The 19,703-nt window shown below is 38.9% G+C and overlaps 1 protein-coding gene across 2 annotated transcripts; it reads right to left on the reverse strand.

Moving 5' to 3' along the window:
- Positions 1-7,554: 7,554 nt before the first annotated feature.
- Positions 7,555-12,664, reverse strand: LOC115417671 (glutamate receptor ionotropic, NMDA 3B-like). Of its 2 annotated transcripts, XM_030131698.1 has the most exons (7): positions 12,538-12,664; positions 10,884-11,035; positions 10,623-10,787; positions 10,320-10,387; positions 8,439-9,904; positions 8,138-8,237; positions 7,555-7,972 (listed from the first exon to the last, which is right to left on the reverse strand). In XM_030131698.1, exons 1-5 carry the CDS (start codon positions 12,620-12,622, stop codon positions 9,070-9,072), a joined length of 1,305 nt encoding a protein of 434 aa, XP_029987558.1. In that variant the 5' UTR covers positions 12,623-12,664; the 3' UTR covers positions 7,555-7,972; positions 8,138-8,237; positions 8,439-9,069. The 2 variants fall into 2 exon arrangements, with proteins under 2 accessions (XP_029987558.1, XP_029987557.1); XM_030131697.1 differs by having other exon boundaries at positions 7,555-8,237.
- Between the last annotated feature and the right edge of the window lie 7,039 nt (positions 12,665-19,703).

Genomic DNA, 19,703 nt, shown 5'->3' on the forward strand with positions numbered 1-19,703 from the left:
CCTTCAGCTGCTGTGTTCAAGGACTGATAGGAAACGACAGAACTGGGATGGTCCACATCTTCTGTTTTCTGTGTTTTCTGGACAGGTCATCCTAATCAGAAGTGACTTTAAAACACCTTTTATCTTTAAACACAAACAGCAGTGAAACATGAGTCACACAGAGCTGAACATAAAAAAAAACTGAAACAAGAAAAGACAAAAGAAAAGAAAAGAAGTAGAAAAGAAACAAGAAAAGAGTCCGTGAGAAAGAAAGGAAAGGAAACAGTTTAGAAGTAACTGAACAAGTACTTAGAATGTACAAGAAAGTACATCTGGAAGTAACTGGGAAAGTATGTAAGTAAAAGTATAAAGAAAGAAAGGATGTTAGTAAATACATGAGTAACAGAAAGTATCAACATTAAAACAGTAAAAGAAGAAGAAAGTGTTTATTTAAATAACTGGGATGGCATCGACATAAGTATATAAATGAGTATATAAGTAAAAAGGAACTTAATAAGTACAACAAGTAAATCAGTACATGAGAAAGTGTAGTCCAATTTGGACTGGATCTGGAATATGGTTTTTAAATGGTTTTATTTAATGGCTTCGACATTAAAAACGGTTCTAAAAGGGGTTTTTTGGTTGTTTCCAGTGTTTTTAAAAAAAATTCTGACAGCCATTGATGGTGGAGTACGAAGACTAGAGTATGTGTGAAAGTACCACATTTGGACTGGTTCTGGAATATGGTTTGAAATGGTTTTATTTTACCCACGAAGGCATTAGGAAGGGTTGTATATATGTTTAGGTATGTGTGTACATATAAATGTGTGTGTGTGTGTGTGTGTGTGTGAATTTATGCATATTTGTATCTACACTATATTTCCAAAAGTCATGTCTCCTCCATCCCAATCCTCAGACTCAGCTGTTCCAGTCCCTTCCATGTCCACAGGTGGATTAAATCCAGCCCTAGGCATGCAGACTGCTTTTACAAACATTTGGGACAGAATGGGTCTCTCTCAGGAGCTCAGTGAATTCCAGCGTGGAACTGTGATAGGATGCCACCTGTGACACAAACCCAGTGGTGAACTTTCCTGGCTCCTAAATATTCCACAGTCAGCTGTCAGCTGGATTAGAAGAAAGTGGAAGTGTTTGGGAACGACGGCGACTCAGCCACGCAGTGGTAGGCCACGGAAACTGACGGAGCGGGGGTCAGCGGATGCTGAGGCGCAGAGTGTGAAGAGGTGGACGACTGTCTGCAGAGTCAATGGTACAGACCTCCAAACTTCATGTGTCCTTCAGATTAGCTCCAGAACAGTGCACACAGAGCTTCATGGAATGGGTTTCCGTGGCCGAGCGGCCGCATCCGAGCCATACATCAGCAAGTGCAATGCACAGCGGTGGATGCAGTGGTGTAAAGCACGCCGCCACTGGACTGTAGAGCAGGGGAGGAGCCTTCTCTGGACTGACCAATCACACTTCTCCATCTGGCGATCTGACGGACGGGTCTGGGTTTGGCGGTCTCCAGGAGAACGATACTTGTGGGAGCGCATTGTGCCGAGTGTAAAGTTTGGTGGAGGGGGGGTTATGGTGTGGGGTTGTTTTTCAGGAGCTGGGCTGGGCCCCTTAGTTCCAGTGAAAGGAACTGGGAATGCTTCAGCAGAACAAGACATTTGGGACAATTCCATGCTCCAACTTTGTGGGAACAGTTTGGAGCCGGCCCCTTCCTCTTCCAACATGACTGTGCACCAGTGCACAAAGCAAGGTCCATTTGGACATGGAGGACAGAGTCTGGTGTGGATGAACTGGACTGGCCTGCACACAGTCCCTGACCTCAACCCCATAGAACACCTTTGGATGAATTAGAGCGCAGACTGAGAGCCAGGCCTTCTGTCCAACATCAGTGTGGGACCTCACAAATGCGCTTCTGGAAGAACGGTCCAGAATTCCCATGAACACACTCCTAACCTTGTGGACAGCCTTCCCAGAAGAGTTGAAGCTGTTAGAGCTGCAAAGGGTGGAGCCACGTCAGACTGAACCCATAGACTAGGAATGGGATGGACCTGACATTCATATGGGAGTCAAAGCAGGAGCGGGAATACTGTTGGAAATAGAGTGTAGGTTTTTCTTTCTTTCTTTCTTCTTTCTTTCTTTCTTTCTTTCTTTCTTTCTTTCTTTTCTTTCTTTCTTTCTTTCTTTCTTTCTTTCTTTCTCTCTGTTCATACCTCTGCTCTTCCATAGTTTGTCCTCCAGTCTGTGCCGTCAAACTGAAACACTGGCTCCTCCTCCTTCTTTTCCTCCTCTTCTTCATTCACTTCATCATCCTCAGTCTCTGTCCACAGTTCATGCACTTCTTCTTTCCTCCTGCAGGGGCAGGTTTGGGCTCATTTCAACTCTGTTGTAGTTCAGGCCTTTGTCCTCCAGGGGGCGGAACAGCACAGCCTTTAGTTCACTGTGGAACACATCATGTTCAACAGACACAGTGGTTTTCAAACACTGACCTGAATGTTCTTTCGTTCTTTCTTTCTTTCTGGAGGACTGTTCTGGTTTGACTGGTTCTGTCCCAGTGCTCCAGCTGCTTCAGTTCAGTAAATTACTGCATTTATTGAAATAAAGTGGCTTTAAATGTGGTCAAAGGGTTAAAGAGGAAACATTCATCTGTTCAACTTTCAATTCCATCATTTTCTGCCTTTAACTGTTTTTTTTATTTCATTGTTTTAATTGTGTCTAATGGTTTTTATTGGTTTGACTGTGAATCCTGTCTCATCGATCATAGGTGCTGATGAATAATATTATTATTATTTTTAATTATTTTATTTTTCATTTAAGGAGCAGAACGTATTAGCTAAAGCTTCAGTTGCTGTGAATCATTTTAATGTTTTTGTTTTTTTTTTCATTTACTTTTTTCCCCGTTTATATCTTGTGAGATCAAACTTTCTAACTTTTTTTTTTTTTGGGAAGAATTCAGCTTTACTTTTTTTTTTTTTTTTTTTAATTATTTTACATACAGTGGTGTTTTGTCTGATTTCTAATAACTATTGCATTTCTTTGAATAATTTGTTGTGCAATTTCAAAACAACTACATTGAACAATAACCTTAACCACACAAACTTTAACAAATAAAATATGAAATGGAATAAATGTGATGTTATAATTATAACAATAGTTATTTGTTTGGATCAACAAATGACATAATTGATAAATGAATAAAAATGAAAAAAATAATCAACAAACTGATCCAAATATTAGATAAAATGAACAAAATAAAAAATAAAATTTACCAAAATAAACAGAAGTGAATAAAATCATTAACATTTACATTAAAAGTAACATAAGAATCATTAAAATAAACTATTTATTTATTTATGTTTTTCAACAAAGCTGAATATTTTAACAGAGTCAGCGTCTGTTTTACATCAAACAAATTCTCAGAACAATTACATACAAAATGTAAAAATAGAAACTTGGAAATTAACTATTTTTCATCTTTGTGATTAATGTTTTCGTTAATGACTCATGTATTTGTGTGTTTTTATTTTCATCATGTTCTGATCATAAAGAATCAAAATCCTTAATATCCTTTTTTTTTTTTTTTTTTTTTTAAATAAGAGCTGACGTTGCATTAAATAAAAATAAACATTAACTTTCAGTCCTTTTGTTACAATGTTTTTGTTTTTGTTTTTTTAATTTTTTATCTTTTGCATCATTTTCATCTTTTACTGTTTAGAAAATAAACCTTTAATTCCAGTTAATTCCAGAGTAATTAACATAACTGCACCTTTAATTAAATAGATCATTTTCTAATGTTGGTTTTTATGATGATGATGATGATCATGTGTCAACGTCTCACATAAACCTACTTTTTTCTGTATTTTTTCTCCAAATCAGTGATTTTTCGTGACCATTAAAGTGGTTTCACTTTTATGAAAAAACCCCCAGCTGTGAGAAAACAAAGAACAAGAAGAACAAAACTAACTGTTTGGTTCAAACTTTACTTCCTGTTTACTTTATTTTACTTTTAAAAAAATTTGTCATAAAAAAAAAAAAAACGTGAACAAAATCACCGGAAAACCTCAACAGTTTTTCCAAATGTCCTTCAGTTTTCCGATGCTCCCATGTCAGTGTCGAAGCGTCTGTTTTTCTAATAGACAGTGAATGCATCACAGCTGGAAACGTGTTGACTGAAGATGAACACACCTGAACACACCTGAGCACACCTGAACACACCACCCCAAAACTGTCCCATGGTTCCCTGCTTTCATCAGCATCACATGTCAAAGCTCAGATTAGCCTAGCTTAGCATGGGGACCAGAGGTGGATAACTACAGTCTACTCTCGTTATACCGCCAACTTCCGTTCACGGCCAAATTGGCGGTATAGTGAAAATGGCGTTACAACGGGTTGCGTCATAATGTGCATGTCTTTACTATATGATGTCTATGCTGCCTCCGTTAACCCGTTCTAATTGCGTTTCTAAATAAATCTTGATTCTGTTATGTTGTAAGGCAGGGATCGGCAACCTTTAACACTCAAAGAGCCATTTCGACCCGGTTTCCACGGAAAAGACAACACTGGGAGCCGCACCTCGGAGGTGCCACGCCGCGACGCTGGCGGTATAACGGTCGGGAAATCAATAGTATAAGTGTTGTTTGTGCATGGAACTGGGCTGGCGGATGGTGATAAGCAGAAATGGCGGTATAACGGCGGGCGGTTTAACGAGAGTAGACTGTAGTATCTGATACAGTACTGTGTATATTTGTACATATGTTGCTTTAAAGCCTGTTTTATTTTTGAACTTGACAGTATTTCCTCTTTAAACCAGTATTTTCTGAGGCTGATGCTGCAACGGATCGAATGGGTGGATGCTAATGTGCTAATACTGCTAGCTTAGTGCGCTACACCTGATTGGCATCTGTCTCTAATGCTGTACGTTGATGACGTGCTGTAGAAGTTCACCCCATGCTTGTCGGCTAATTGTCCATACGATGCTAACACAGCGTCGGACAGAACAAACATTTCATTTCACCGACCTCAGATTGAACGTCCGGATCCGATCTGCAGGTCTGGACTCATGGAGCCGACACGGAACCGACTCAGACCGAATCTGACACAATGATCTGCTTCGTTCACAAAAACAGAAGAAATAAAATATGGAAGCACATGTGTGTCGTCAGATATTGAACAGTTGTATTACGAAAGTTAGACGGAGTGGCTCAGTATGCTGTTGATTTTGCCTCGTCAAGATGTTTTATCATTTTTTTTTTAGATTGAATTTGAAACATGTATTTGAGAATATTGAATTAAAAAACTTTTTTTGAATAATTGAATTCAGAATATGAAACTGTGTGTAAAAATTCAACAATAAAAAAAAAAAATTCAAATCACAAAGTACAACTATTCAAAAAAATTCAACTATAAAAAAATTCACATTATGAAATACAACTATTAAAAGAATTCAACTATAAATAAATTCAAATAACGAAATACAATTATTAAAAAAAATTCAACTACAAAAAATTGAAATTACAAAATACAACCTTTAAAAAAATCCACTATAAAAAATTCAAATGACAAAATACAACCATTCAAAAAAAAAATTAAAAAAAATTCAACTACAAAAAATTCTAATTACAAAATACAACCATTAAAAAATCAACTAGAAAAAATTCAAATGACAAAATATAACCATTCAAAAAAAAAAAAAAATTGCAAAATACAACCATTCAATATCTGATGGCACACATTTGCTTCGATATCTCACACACACACACACACACACACACACACAAATTAAAAAAAAAAAAAAAAAAAAAAAAAAAAAAAAAATATATATATATATATATATATATATATATGCATATAATTTGACCAAAGTAAGTGAAAGGGAAGCAGAGGTTGTGTGCATTAACCTGTTGATCCACTAATTCTATCAGTCCATGTCAATAACTGGTGTCAAATATAGTTCTTTATCTTTTCATGGTCATCAGATATGACCATATTTGGACATTCAGAGGCTCCATAGTTTCTGTGGAAACACTGTCATCTTCTCCAACATTGATTCCCCAGTCAAACCCATGGAGTTGGATCAATGCCAGTGGATGGACGCACTGGGTCTATATATAAATTAAATCATAAATACAATGAACAAAAGTGAATAAAAAATGTATAAAATAATAAAATAATGTAAAAATATCAGTAAAAATGTACTAAAATGAAGTAAAAATATATAAAACAAAAAACAGGCAAAGTGGTCATAACATGAGCAAAAATGAATAAAGAATCAAAATAAAAAGTAACATGAAGAAAATAAGTCAAATGTGAATAAAATGAAAGAAAAAAGAATAAAATAGGCCAAAATTGATGGAACAAACAACCAAATAAAACATTGCTTCTCCAGTCAAACCCATGGATCAATGCCAGCGGATGGACACACTGGGGTGAAATATACTCATATATATTTTACAGAAAAAGTCCCTTTTCTTCAGGTTTTCTCTGTTTTTGATAAATAACCTTTGAATTTACTCTGAGTTTGAATGAACATCTACGTGATCAGTGAATTAAATATAAAAAATACAGGATTTACACAGAAAAATGTCAAATACAGAAGATAATATTATAAATACTGATAAATTATTTACTAAAGCTTAAATGTAGTAGTCCTGGGTACAGTGGCCCAGAGGTGCAACAGCCCAAAACAATTATCCAGTATAAGAAAAAAAAGACGACAGCGCAAAAAATGATACATATAAGAAAAAAAAGAAAACAGGCCAAAGAATTATCCACGATAAGAAAAACAAGAACAGGCCAAAAAATTATCAACTATATATTTTTAAAAATAACTGTTTTTAGCGCACTGTCCTCCACTTCCAGTAGGTTACTTCATTAGCATTAGCCACATTAACTGAAGGCCTGAAAAATGTTCAGCGTGGATAATTTTTTGGGGCTGTTCTCTTTTTTTCTTATAGTGTATAATTTTTTTTGGGCTGTTGCACCTCTGGGCCACCGCACCTGGGTCTTTAATGGTTAAAAAAATAAAACCATGAAATCTTATAGTTTCCATAAAAATTAGTTTAATGAAGAAGAAAACACATTTCAGGTCTAATAACTGAAAAACTGATAGAAACGTCATTTTAGCGTTTATTTATGATTGCATCTTAATTCATCATAAAATGGGGTGATTTTGGAATTGTCTTTTATTTTATAAAATTGCAGAAAAACGGGAAATCAAAGGTAATTTTTTTTTTTTTGGGGGGTGGGGGGTGGGGGGGGGGGTGTCATAGAATGTGCTTATAATGGAAGTCTATGGTGGAAATCTGACCGTTCACACCAACGTGACTTTTCTGTTCAATCTGACTTTATACAAAAAGTACAAATCAGCTTTCACACTTATTAATCAGACCAATAATAATACAAGTCACATATTGAATTTTAATGTTTTTTTTTTCAAACTGGTTTATGATAAAAACTGGAATCTAAAGGTTTGGTTTTTCAATTGTGATTAATTCAATTTTGAAGTGAATTAAACAAGAAAAAAAAAACTTTGTGAAGAAAATGAAGAGAAAAAAGTTTGCAAAAATATTGATCTTTCATAATTTTATGGCAGTTTAAAATCCAAAATATAAATCTTGTAGTTCACAATCCCAGCATAATCGATAATAAAACACAACATTTCAGGACCAGGGACTGAAATTTATCCGTTAAAACGTCAGTATTTCAGCGTTTGGTGGAACTCGTCGGTTACTTCCGTCCTGCACATGCTCAGTCGGACTCCATCCTGAACATGCTCAGTCGGACTCCATCCTGCACATGCTCAGTTGGACCGTGGTCCAGCTGTTCTTCCGTAGACCGGTTCTGGTCGGTCCGATCCACCGCGAACCTGCCACCGACGCTACAGGAGCTAACGTCGCAGGTGTCAGGTACGCTAGCTGTTTTATTGCTAAAGTGAAGCTAATGTTGTTGCTAAGCTAAGCTAAGCTAATGCATCCTGAACATGTGACTGTGGAGGAAACGGGTAAAAACAGGTAAAAGAAAACTTTAAAAACTGAGTGTGAATGTGAACAGGGATACAAACACTCATCAGTACAAACAGCAGGGGGCGCTACTGAACACCCCCCCACCCGAAGAAAGGTCAAAGGTCACACCGACACGAGAACTCACACACCTGATAAAAACACAGTAACGTTGGGAGGGAGCAGCTGTCAATCATCCTGTCCAGTTCATTTCCTGTTTGGCGTTAGTTCGACGTCAGGCGTGGGCGGAGTCTCCGAAAAAAAAAAAAAAAGAAAAAAACAGATGAAGGAATGAATGGATGAAAGCATGGATTCAGAGGCTTTAACTAAGAATGAACTGATCATCTGTCCAATAAATGAATGAATGAATAAATGAATAAATAAATGAATGAGTTACAGATAAACGCATAAATTAAGGCGGAGCTGTTTTCTGTTGGACTCCGCTCAAACTACCTGAATCGTCCAATGGGATCACTCCGCTGATGTGGGCGGAGTCTCCGCTGACGTCCGTCATTGCTGCCAGAGGAAGTCCGATTCCTGCTCACCGTCTAAAGCCACGCCCACATCAGCCACGCCCACATCAGCCTCTGAGTCTCGGCAGCTTTTTTGAACGGTCGGAGTGGGAAACTGAAGATCGAACCTGAGTATTTTAATGACGACAAAACGACAAAGGACGGTCCGATAAAAACACCCAGAGGTTAAAGTCGCAATATTATGACCTTAAAGACGCCGTTCTATCTGCGTGAAACTACTACCGGACAAAATTAAAACAATTAAAAATGAATATTCATCAAATAAAAGCAGCTGTTGTGTTTGAGTCAGCTTCTCTTTATCTTATTCTTGCGATATTACAAGTTTTTTTTTCTTCTTTTCTTGTTTCGTTGGCTTTAATCAGATCCTCCAGATGTCACCTGTCAATCATATCACCTGTCAATCATGTCTCTAATACTTACCATAAAAAAACCTACTGATCGACGTCCTATGACAAATAAGACGAGATAAACCGAGCGTAAAAAACTTTCCCACCGTGGCTGTTCAAAATGGCTGCCTTGTGCAGAAGGTCATGTGACCGGTCCAGAGAGCATCACCTCCTCTCATTGGTCAGTCTGCTGTGGAAGGGCCGGACTTTGGACAGGACTTTGTGGGGCGGGTCCGTCATCGTTGTCACGCATTTTGTGTTTGCGGGGAGGGGCGTTACCGGGGTGACGGTAGGCGGGGATGTGGCGGTGGTCGTCACTGTCACTGCCACTGTGTTCGTCGCCGTCGTCGTGGTCGCAGTTGTCGTCGTTGTCGTCATGGAGGCTGAAGGAGGCGGGTCCTTGCTGGTCGCTGTGGTGGCAGTGGGTTTGGCCAGAGTGGTCTGGATCTCGGCGCGTCTCGCCAGAGCCGTCCGTAACCGCTCTCTCATTTGGTCGATCTGTTCCTGCAGCTCCTCCAGCTCGCCAGGCCGGGGCGGAGCCACCTCCACAGGGGGTGTGGTCACAGCGGTAGAAGGAGGGGCTGCCGCGGCAGAGGTAGGAGTTACTTTAGCAGGGGGAGGGGCCGCTTTGGCAGGGGGAGGAGCCGAAGCCTTGGAGCGGAGAGAAGACGAGGAGGAGGAGGCGGCGGACGCCAGAATCAAGCTGGCGAAGGACGGCGCCGGACCTCCGTTCTCACAGAGTCTGCTCGCCTTTGGCCCCGCCTTCTGCTCCCCTTCGCCTTTGGTCCCGCCCACTTTAGCATCAGAGGCGGCGAGTCGGGCGAGCAGCCGGCGGGTGTTGAGTGTCTCCAGGTTAAAGTGGACACGTTTGAAGTCGCGGGCATCCTTGGTGGCAGCGAGTGCTTCGTCCTTCGCCGTCTCGTTGTTCCACTTGGCTGATGTCCCGGGAGGGGGCGGGGCAGGGGGTCCCGGGGGGGGCTGGGACTTCTGCAGGTTACAGCTGGACACAAAAACACAAACAGGAAGTAACGCAAAACATGAATGTCATAAAAACAGAAGGTGGGAGGAGCCTCATTCATCAGCAAAAATATTACAGTTACATGAATACTTGTGTTTTTTGTTATTTTGATGATTATTATCGTTATATTTTTAAAATCATTTTTATTAATTTCCTTCATTATTTTCTTCATTTTGTTTATTTAGTTTATTTTTTAAAGCAGTTTTGTTCATTTCATTGATTATTCTCATCATTTTCTTTCTGTTTATTTTCTTAATTTTTTCCCCCTTTTGCTGATTTAAATGATTATTTTCCAAATGTTTAACATTTATTTTTTAATTAATTTTCTCTTCTGATCTGTGACTAAACTCTGGAGTGTTTTAAGGTCTTCTCGTGTTTTGAAGTGTTGATGACAGACCTTTTCTCTTTCTCCGCTTGCTTCTTCTTCACATCTTCATACGTCATGTTCAGAGCTCGATGGATTTTCTGCCAAAACGAACACATCACATCAGATCAAACTCAGTCCACCTTAAACCCAGTCCACCTTAAACCCAGTCCACCTTAAACCCAGTCCACCTTAAACCCAGTCCATCTTAAACCCAGTCCACCTTAAACCCAGTCTACCTTAAACCCAGTCCATCTGAAACCCAGTCCACCTTAAACCCAGTCCACCTTAAACCCAGTCCACCTTAAACCCACTGGGTTCTGAACGCTGTTGTACCTGCGACGTGTGCAGCCAGTATTTGAGGTTTTGTCGGCGGCGGATGTGCGGGAGGATGAACTTGAAGAAACCGTGTTCGCCGGCGAGCGTCAGTAAAGCCCCACTGACGCCGACGCACAACAACACGAAGAGACCTGAGAAGTGACTGATCCCCATCTGAAGAGTCTGAAACACAAGGGGTGGTAAAGTGGTGGTAAAGGGGTGCTAAACCCCTGCTAAACCCCTGCTAAACCCCTGCTAAACCTGGTCGCTGTGACTCACCTCGGTGACGGCGAACACTCGGTTTCCACATGGAACCACCTTGTACCACTTGTCGTGCAGCAGGTCCATGTATCCGTCCGACTTGTACCTGCTGATGAACTCGGAGATGTTGGAGGTCAGGGGGGAGTTCTGGGGGAGGCCGATACCATAACCTGGAGCAATAGAACCCACGCACAACATCAACCACCACCGGGACATGGAGTCAAGACCAAAACCAAGATCAAGGCCAAGACCGAGACCCATCCAAACCAAAACCGAGACCCATCCAGACCAAGACCAAGACCCATCCAAACCAAAACCGAGACCCATCCAGACCAAGACCGAGACCCATCCAAACCAAAACCGAGACCCATCCAGACCAAGACCGAGACCAGTCCAGACCAAGACCGAGACCGATCCAGACCAAGACTGAGACCGATCCAGACCAAGACCGAGACCGATCCAGACCAAGACCGAGACCGATCCAGACCAAGACTGAGACCGATCCAGACCAAGACCGAGACCGATCCAGACTAAGACTATTGTCCTTTTGAAGCAGACCTTGGCTTTAGGTTCTGTTGAAACCTTTATTGGACGATTAACGGAGTTTAACACTGACTGAAAAAAGAATAAAACAACTGGAAGAATGGGAACTAGAGCTGTTTGGTATCGGTATCGGTTACAAAAAGCAGGAAGTTATCGGTTGTAAAAACACAGTTATGGTTCATTCCTAGTTTTAACCCGTCCGTTGCGTCTGGAGCTCAAACAGTCCGACATTAAACCATCGACAGACTCAGCTCTGATTGGTCAAGATGATGAAACTGGATGAAAAATGTTTCAGTGGAAACGGAACCATCGGGGACTGAAGAACCCCTGGAAACATCCAATAAACACTCAGTGAATGTCGGGAATTAAACCTCAGCGTCTCATGGAAACTAATTTTAGAGTCTAAACTTTCAGATTTCCTCTCAGTTTATCATAAACGACCAATGAAGTTCATGAAAAGAGATGATTTTTTCTGATTCTGAGCAGATACAACGATTTATAAATGATATTTGTTGTTATCCACAGCTGCAGCATATCTGTATAAAAGTCAATACTGTGTCTTCATGTATTTGAATTTCCTTACATTTTTTTCATTATATTTTCTATTAATAATTTATAACAACAACTACTGACAGAGACTTCCTTCAGTGTGTTTACAAACTAAATAAAAATGATTCTGAGGAAAATACTAGTTTATTTATTTTTCTTTTTGTCCAATCTAATGCTTTTATTTTTCTTATCTCATCTCTTGGTGGAGTATTTTGCCTTTTTAACAACGTATGTGTGAGTATCATCGACATATCGTGATAGTCCATTTAACTCTGAACCCCCTGGACCAGGCTGAACTCAGACCTGGATGTGGTCCATCTTCAGGTCCTGCATTAAAACCACATCCATGTGAGAAGAACCTACAGGTTTAGACCAGACCACGTTCAAGAGTCCTGGTCCTGAACTGGACCCACTGAGTCCAGTCCTCTGACCTAAGACCAGGACTGTGATCGACCTGAAACAGAACTAAACCCATGTGAAAACATCCACACGGAAATAAACCATGACCTTTGAACCCGTTCATTTGTTATGTGTTTGTGAATCTTTGTGAATCAGTTCATTCGTTGAATAGACGTCTTACCTTCGATTGCGAACGGTTTCCCGACAGTTGCCAGTTTACAGTCGGCGTCGATGGAAACCTCGTAGTCGAGCAGCGCTTTGTCCATGATGAAGGCGTCAAGCTGAGGAGGATCTGTCCTTCAACACAGAGACATAAGGTGGAGACATATGGTTACTATGGCAACCGCTGTCCTTCAACACAGAGACATAAGGTGGAGACATATGGTTACTATGGCAACCGCTGTCCTGCAACACAGAGACATATGGTTACTACGGCAACCGCTGTGCTTCAATTTGTGCTTTATTTTTTCCCATTTTTTTTGCCACAAAATCAATAATCAGAGTTGAGAAGCAGATTATTATAAATACTAAATTATCCATCAGCTCTGTTTTTACCAGAAACTATGAAAACGATGCGTGTATGAAACTGTAGGAGGAAAGACCACGTCTAGCATCAGTTTGTAGACGCTGTTTAATGAAGACGTGAATTTCAGTTGCATAAAAATGTCCAAGAAAAACTCAAATGTCATGTTTAATCACAGATAATTCTTCTTATATTATAATTTCACACTGAATCACAGCTGCTCTAATAATAATTATAATTATTTCCAAAGGTGTAAAGTGCTCTAATTGGATTGTGTGACACTGATTAAAAAAAAAAAAGGATGGTTCTTATCAGATACTCCATCTGAATTCTAATATGATGTCGTTTTCGATCCATCAGGACCTTCCACATGCAGAAAACAGGCATAATTCGTCTTAAACTGGGACAAAGCAGTGAATATTAAACATATATGTGTCATGAATGTGTGGTTTGTTTACAAAAATCTGATGAAACGAGTGTGAAATGTTTGATCTACAAATGTAATAAAGTTAAAAAAACACTATGTAATTCAGTGACAACGAAAACCCAACTTTATCTGAACTATTATATAGAACAGAAAACTGTCAATATTCAAGAACATTAATTAACTGAATTGTTATTAAAGACACAGAGCCCACATACAGAAAATAGAAGGAGTTCCAGTTCCTCAAAGTCTCAGTCTGTCATAAATGTGACGTTATTTTCCAACATAAGAAAGACATAAACTGTAATTAAATGAATATTAATAAAAAAACTTTATCATCATGTATCGTATAAAACTGAGACCGTATGATGTTATGAAACGACGTAAAAAATAATGCAGAAAATCTACAACCCATCAGACAAAATGATGAGTCCCGTCCAATCACACGCAGGCGTCTCAGCGTCACGGCCAATCAGATCCCTGTCAGTTCGTCTCCATGGAAACCGAACATTAAAGACCACACAACCAGGTCTGGGATCTGAAGAGGCTTTGGTTTTAATGAGACCGGGTCAAACTGGTCCGACACAAAGACCAGGACGGACAGCGACCTCAGAGCAGAGAGGATCATGGGTAACGGACTCACAGGAGCTGCTGCTGTTCAACAGTGACAGATGAGGTGAGCGTCCACCAGGGGGCGACAAGTGAACACCAGTACAATGTACAGGCTGACCAGGTTTAGTCTGTTCTACTGTTAGCATCCAAAGAATAAACCACAGAAAACAACAAATCAGATCAAATATAAGCAGTTTCACCTGTTGTCAACACCATTAACTGTGTACAAAGATGGAAAACAAGGCCACAGGTGTGAACAGTAAAACACCAGGACGTCATGTGACCCATACATCCAATGGTCCATGATTGGACATCCCAGCTGTCAATCATTTTTAGATCCATCTCTAAGAGTCTGTCCATTGGTTGGATGTTGAATGAATGAATGAATGAACGAATGAATGATTTTGTTTATTTTAAAAAAATGGAACAGTTCATGTTAATGAACATGTACACATAAACACATAAACACACATATTATTACACTGAATGTAGTATAATTTAAGTTTAAGTATTTATCTGCTGCAACTTAAGGTGTGGACATGGACTAAGGATGTAAATAGGAGAAGCAGAAATAAGCCTCCGGCTTCAGCTTCTTCCTTTTTCAGTTACAAAATGTGTTAATTTTATGCTTGTTTGTTTCTTTTTTAATATGTAGGTGTTTTGTTTTGTTGTCTTTTTATATGTGTGTGTTTTGTATCTTGTATTTAACTGAAATAAACATTCATTCATTCATTCATTCATTCATTCATTCATTCATAAATACAAGAGATTAAAACCGTACGGCAACATTCCATCTTGAAATTCTATGTGTTCAATATGTTCTATATGTTCCAAATTATGTCTGAAACCCCATTCATTATTATTATTATTATTATTATTATTATTATTATTATTATTAGTAGTAGTAGTAGTAGTAGTAGTAGTAGTAGTAGTATATCTTCAGTAGTAGTAGTACTTGTAGTAGTATACTTGCAGCAGTAGTAGTACTAGTAGTACTGGTGCTAGTGCTAGTAGTATTACTACAACTACAAAAAGTAGTTGCAGTAATACTACTACTATTACAACTAGTACTACTGTGACTAGTAGTAGCAGTTGTAGTAGTACTATATGTGAGGAGGCTTTGTTTAGTAAAAACCCTTTTCTAAGGTCATAGATATAGAACTGAAGGTTATAGAAGTGAAGGGTATAGAACTGAAGGTTATAGAACTAAAGGTCATAGAACTGAAGGTTATAGAATTAAAGGTTATAGAACTGAAGGTTATAGAACTACAGGTCATAGAACTGAAGGCCATTGAACTAAAGGTTATAGAACTAAAGGTTATAGAACTGAAGGTTATAGAACTAAAGGTCATTGAACTAAAGGTTATAGAACTATAGGTCATAGAACTAAAGGTTATAGAACTAAAGATTATAGAACTACAGGTCATAGAACTAAAGGTTATAGAACTGAAAGTTATAGAACTGAAGATTATAGAACTACAGGTCATAGAACTAAAGGTTATAGAACTGAAAGTTATAGAACTGAAGATTATAGAACTACAGGTCATAGAACTAAAGGTTATAGAACTGAAAGTTATAGAACTGAAGATTATAGAACTACAGGTCATAGAACTGAAGGTCATTGAACTAAAGGTTATAGAACTAAAGGTTATAGAACTGAAGGTCACTTTATCCTAATTCAACACTTGTTCATCATGTAAATCGTGTTCATTTCACTCGTTAAACTTTAAATCGTTTGTTTCACTCGTTAAACTTTAAATCGTTTGTTTCACTTGTTAAACTTGTTGATAAACAGACCCAAAGTTTCCAACAGTTAATGAATAATAATCATGTGAGTTTGAACGGATCCCTGTCGGTTAAATATTATCTCTGCTCCGGAATCGACAATTAATTAAAGTGTGTAATGACTGGATTATCGGACTCATCACAACTCAAACTAATGAGATGCTAATTATCTTTATCTGAAATTAGAATTACACTGATTTTTTAAATTAATTTGAACACAGACGAGCTGAAACCTCAGTTTGACCAACAGCGTTTCTTCATGTTCGGAGTTTGTCAAGAAAAAAACCCGGAAGATTCAGCAAAAGTTCATCCGTTAAAAACCGAAACGTTCAGGAGGATCAACAGCGTCTCTTCAACCTGATTGGACGATGACGAACCAAAGCAGAGTCCCATTATCCAATCAGAGGCCAGATGACTGGGACCAACAGGGAGCAGAACGTCATGGTGCATTCAGGTGCACCTCAGAAAAGCATTTAGATCAAAGATGAAAAACACATTTAAGTTCAGGGTCAAATACAGTCGGACCAATAAAAAACACATAATTAAGTGTAAATACTGAAAACTACGAATGGTTTTAATTGTAATAGTACTAGTAGTACATGGAGTAGTACCTGTAGTACTGGTACAAGGATCCAAAACACCATCCAGACGTCGTGAATTGAACTGTTCGCAACTCATGTCGAAGTATGTTTGTGTCAATTAGTGTCATAAAATTTACATAAAACTTTCACATTTATCTTTAACCCTGTGCTGTCCAGGTGAGTATATTAAACACACTTTAACCCTGTGGTGTCCAGGTGAGTATATTAAACACACTTTAACCCTCTGCTGTCCAGGTGAGTATATTAAACACACTTTAACCCTGTGGTGTCCAGGTGAGTATATTAAACACACTTTAACCCTGTGGTGTCCAGGTGAGTACATTAAACACACTTTAACCCTGTGGTGTCCAGGTGAGTATATTAAACACACTTTAACCCTGTGGTGTCCAGGTGAGTACATTAAACACACTTTAACCCTGTGGTGTCCAGGTGAGTATATTAAACACACTTTAACCCTGTGCTGTCCAGGTGAGTATATTAAACACACTTTAACCCTCTGCTGTCCAGGTGAGTATATTAAACACACTTTAACCCTGTGGTGTCCAGGTGAGTATATTAAACACACTTTAACCCTGTGGTGTCCAGGTGAGTACATTAAACACACTTTAACCCTGTGGTGTCCAGGTGAGTATATTAAACACACTTTAACCCTGTGGTGTCCAGGTGAGTATATTAAACACACTTTAACCCTGTGGTGTCCAGGTGAGTATATTAAACACACTTTAACCCTGTGCTGTCCAGGTGAGTATATTAAACACACTTTAACCCTCTGCTGTCCAGGTGAGTATATTAAACACACTTTAACCCTGTGGTGTCCAGGTGAGTACATTAAACACACTTTAACCCTGTGGTGTCCAGGTGAGTATATTAAACACACTTTAACCCTGTGGTGTCCAGGTGAGTATATTAAACACACTTTAAACCCTGTGGTGTCCAGGTGAGTATATTAAACACACTTTAACCCTGTGGTGTCCAGGTGAGTATATTAAACACACTTTAACCCTGTGCTGTCCAGGTGAGTATATTAAACACACTTTAACCCTCTGCTGTCCAGGTGAGTATATTAAACACACTTTAACCCTGTGGTGTCCAGGTGAGTATATTAAACACACTTTAACCCTGTGGTGTCCAGGTGAGTATATTAAACACACTTTAACCCTGTGGTGTCCAGGTGAGTATATTAAACACACTTTAACCCTGTGCTGTCTTCTATTTTATTCTTTTATGTCGGTTTTATCTATTCTTCTGTATTTTTATTTATTTTTAATTTTTTAATTTTGTGTTTACAGTTCTATGTCTTCTAATCTGTTTTTGTATTTTATTGTGTTATTTTGGTTTTTATTTATTTTTCCTTCACTTATTAGGCCTTATTAGGTAAAGCCGGCGCAGGGCCTACTGAGTCTGCAGTGGGCGCATGGGGACCAAATCGCCAGTGACGCGGTCGCCTTTCTCCACTGTCGCCACTCTCACACATATTCACATTCACGGCACTGAGACCTTTAAGAACATGTACATGACATGTGCACAAACAGCATATTTACACCTGCTCACAATGAATGGGAGTCAATGGGACACGCCCACTCGGGGTCAGTCACTTGTGTGTCTGTGCACGACACGTGACCTCTGACCCCACAGACATGTGGGGGCGCTCGAGAGCTTTCAAATAAGGCCAAATATGTGGTTGCCATAGAAACGGCTATATTGTTCTTGCTCAGATTCAGATTTTTCTCCTGCGCTTTGAGCTCAATTTTGACCCTCTGAACATTTACGAAAACTCACCAAATTTTGCCTAAAATTCAGAAGTGCGAGAAATTGAATTTACATATAGGTTTCGTAGATGTCGGTAAAGAAATGTTGCAGCAGCGCCCCCTTGAAAAGTGGAAATGCATTGCGCCAATGGGAGCTCGTCCAACATAAAGTTTGTCGTAGAGCCACGAAAATCGGTACACAGATTCATCATGAGGAGACAAACAAAAAATATTATTATGGCCACGCCCCAAAACCAGCCCTTAGTCGGCCATATTGGATTGAAATTTCCAAAATGCTGAGTCAGCGTGTTCGCTGACGTTATATTTTAACTATCTCCTCCTTGGCCGTTTGGCCGAATGAGCTCAAAATCAGTGTACAGTATCTAGAGAAGTGGGACATCAAAAGCTAGCCAAATTCTTTCACACTACAGCGCCCCCTACAAGTTTTAAAAAAAAATGTTTTTATTAAAATTGCTTCAGTTCGGACATACGAACACCAATCTGGCTCAAATTTGTCTCAGATGTCTATCTCTCAGGCCTACACCCATTTATCAGAAAAATTTGAAATTTGGAGCTATAGCGCCCCCTACAATTTTACCTTTATGAAAATTACTTCAGTTTGGACATACGAACACCAATTTGATTCAAATTTGAATCAGTTGCCAATCTCCCAGGCCTACACCCATTTATCAAAAGAAATTGCCATTTCGCTCAATAGCGCCCCCTACAAATTCACCTTCACGAAAATTGCATCAATTTGGACATAAAAACACCGATTTGGCTCAAATTTGACTCAGTGGTACATCTCGCAGGCCTACACCCATTCAAAGGAAGAAATTTAATTTTAGCTGCATAGCGCCCCCTACAGATTTACTTATACAAAAATTTCTTTAGTTTGGACATAAAACCAAAGATCTGCCTCAAATTTGAATCAGTTGTCGATCTCCCAGGCCTACACCCATTCATCAGAAGACACTGAAATTTGGTGCTAGAGCGCCACCTGCTGAACGATGGACATACTTCTACTGGACGTGCCCGTGGGGAGGGCCTTTAGATGCCGCTTGTGGCTTTAATTTGTAGTTGTTTTTAAATGTACAGCTTTTTATGTTTTAATCTATTCTTGTATTTTATTGTTTTGTTTAGGTTTTATCTATTCTGTGTTTTTATTTATTTTTAAATTTTTTATTTTATTTTTTACAGTTGTTCTTTGTCTTTTAATCTCGTCTTGTATTTTACTCTGTTATTTTGTTGTTGTTTTTTTTCTGTACAGCACTTTGGTCCACTGTATTTTTTTTTTTTTAAGTGCTCTACAAATAAAGTTGGATTGGATTATTCTCATAAAAATTACAGGTTTTATCTTGATATTTTATGACTTTATTCTCGTAGTGACAGTGTTTTTATTTTCTTTTGTGGCTCTAATGCGCCATCATAGTTTATGGCTGAAGGCGATGAAATACAAACGTAAAAAACAAACTGTATAAAGAACGTCTGGACGTTATTACGACACTAAACGTATATTTCTGGTGTTTAAGAAGGACCTCTGTGGGCGGGAAACCAGAGGGTTAAAGAAAAGAAATAAAAACACAAAGAAATGAAAAAAAAAATACAGAAATGACGACAGATGAAACCAAATGAAGACAGAACCTCAAATCG

The sequence above is a fragment of the Sphaeramia orbicularis genome, chromosome 4 (genome assembly GCF_902148855.1).
Source record: "Sphaeramia orbicularis chromosome 4, fSphaOr1.1, whole genome shotgun sequence".
NCBI classification, from domain to species: domain Eukaryota; kingdom Metazoa; phylum Chordata; class Actinopteri; order Kurtiformes; family Apogonidae; genus Sphaeramia; species Sphaeramia orbicularis.

Excerpts from the sequence above, each read along its gene's own strand:
- LOC115417671 (XM_030131698.1), bottom strand. The coding sequence starts at position 12,622 with ATGGACAAAGCGCTGCTCGACTACGAGGTTTCCATCGACGCCGACTGT. Across the intron at positions 10,388-10,622 it reads ACTGGCTGCACACGTCGCAG|AAAATCCATCGAGCTCTGAA; the intron begins GTACAACAGCGT and ends TCGTTTTGGCAG. Across the intron at positions 9,905-10,319 it reads CAAGCGGAGAAAGAGAAAAG|CTGTAACCTGCAGAAGTCCC; the intron begins GTCTGTCATCAA and ends TTTTGTGTCCAG.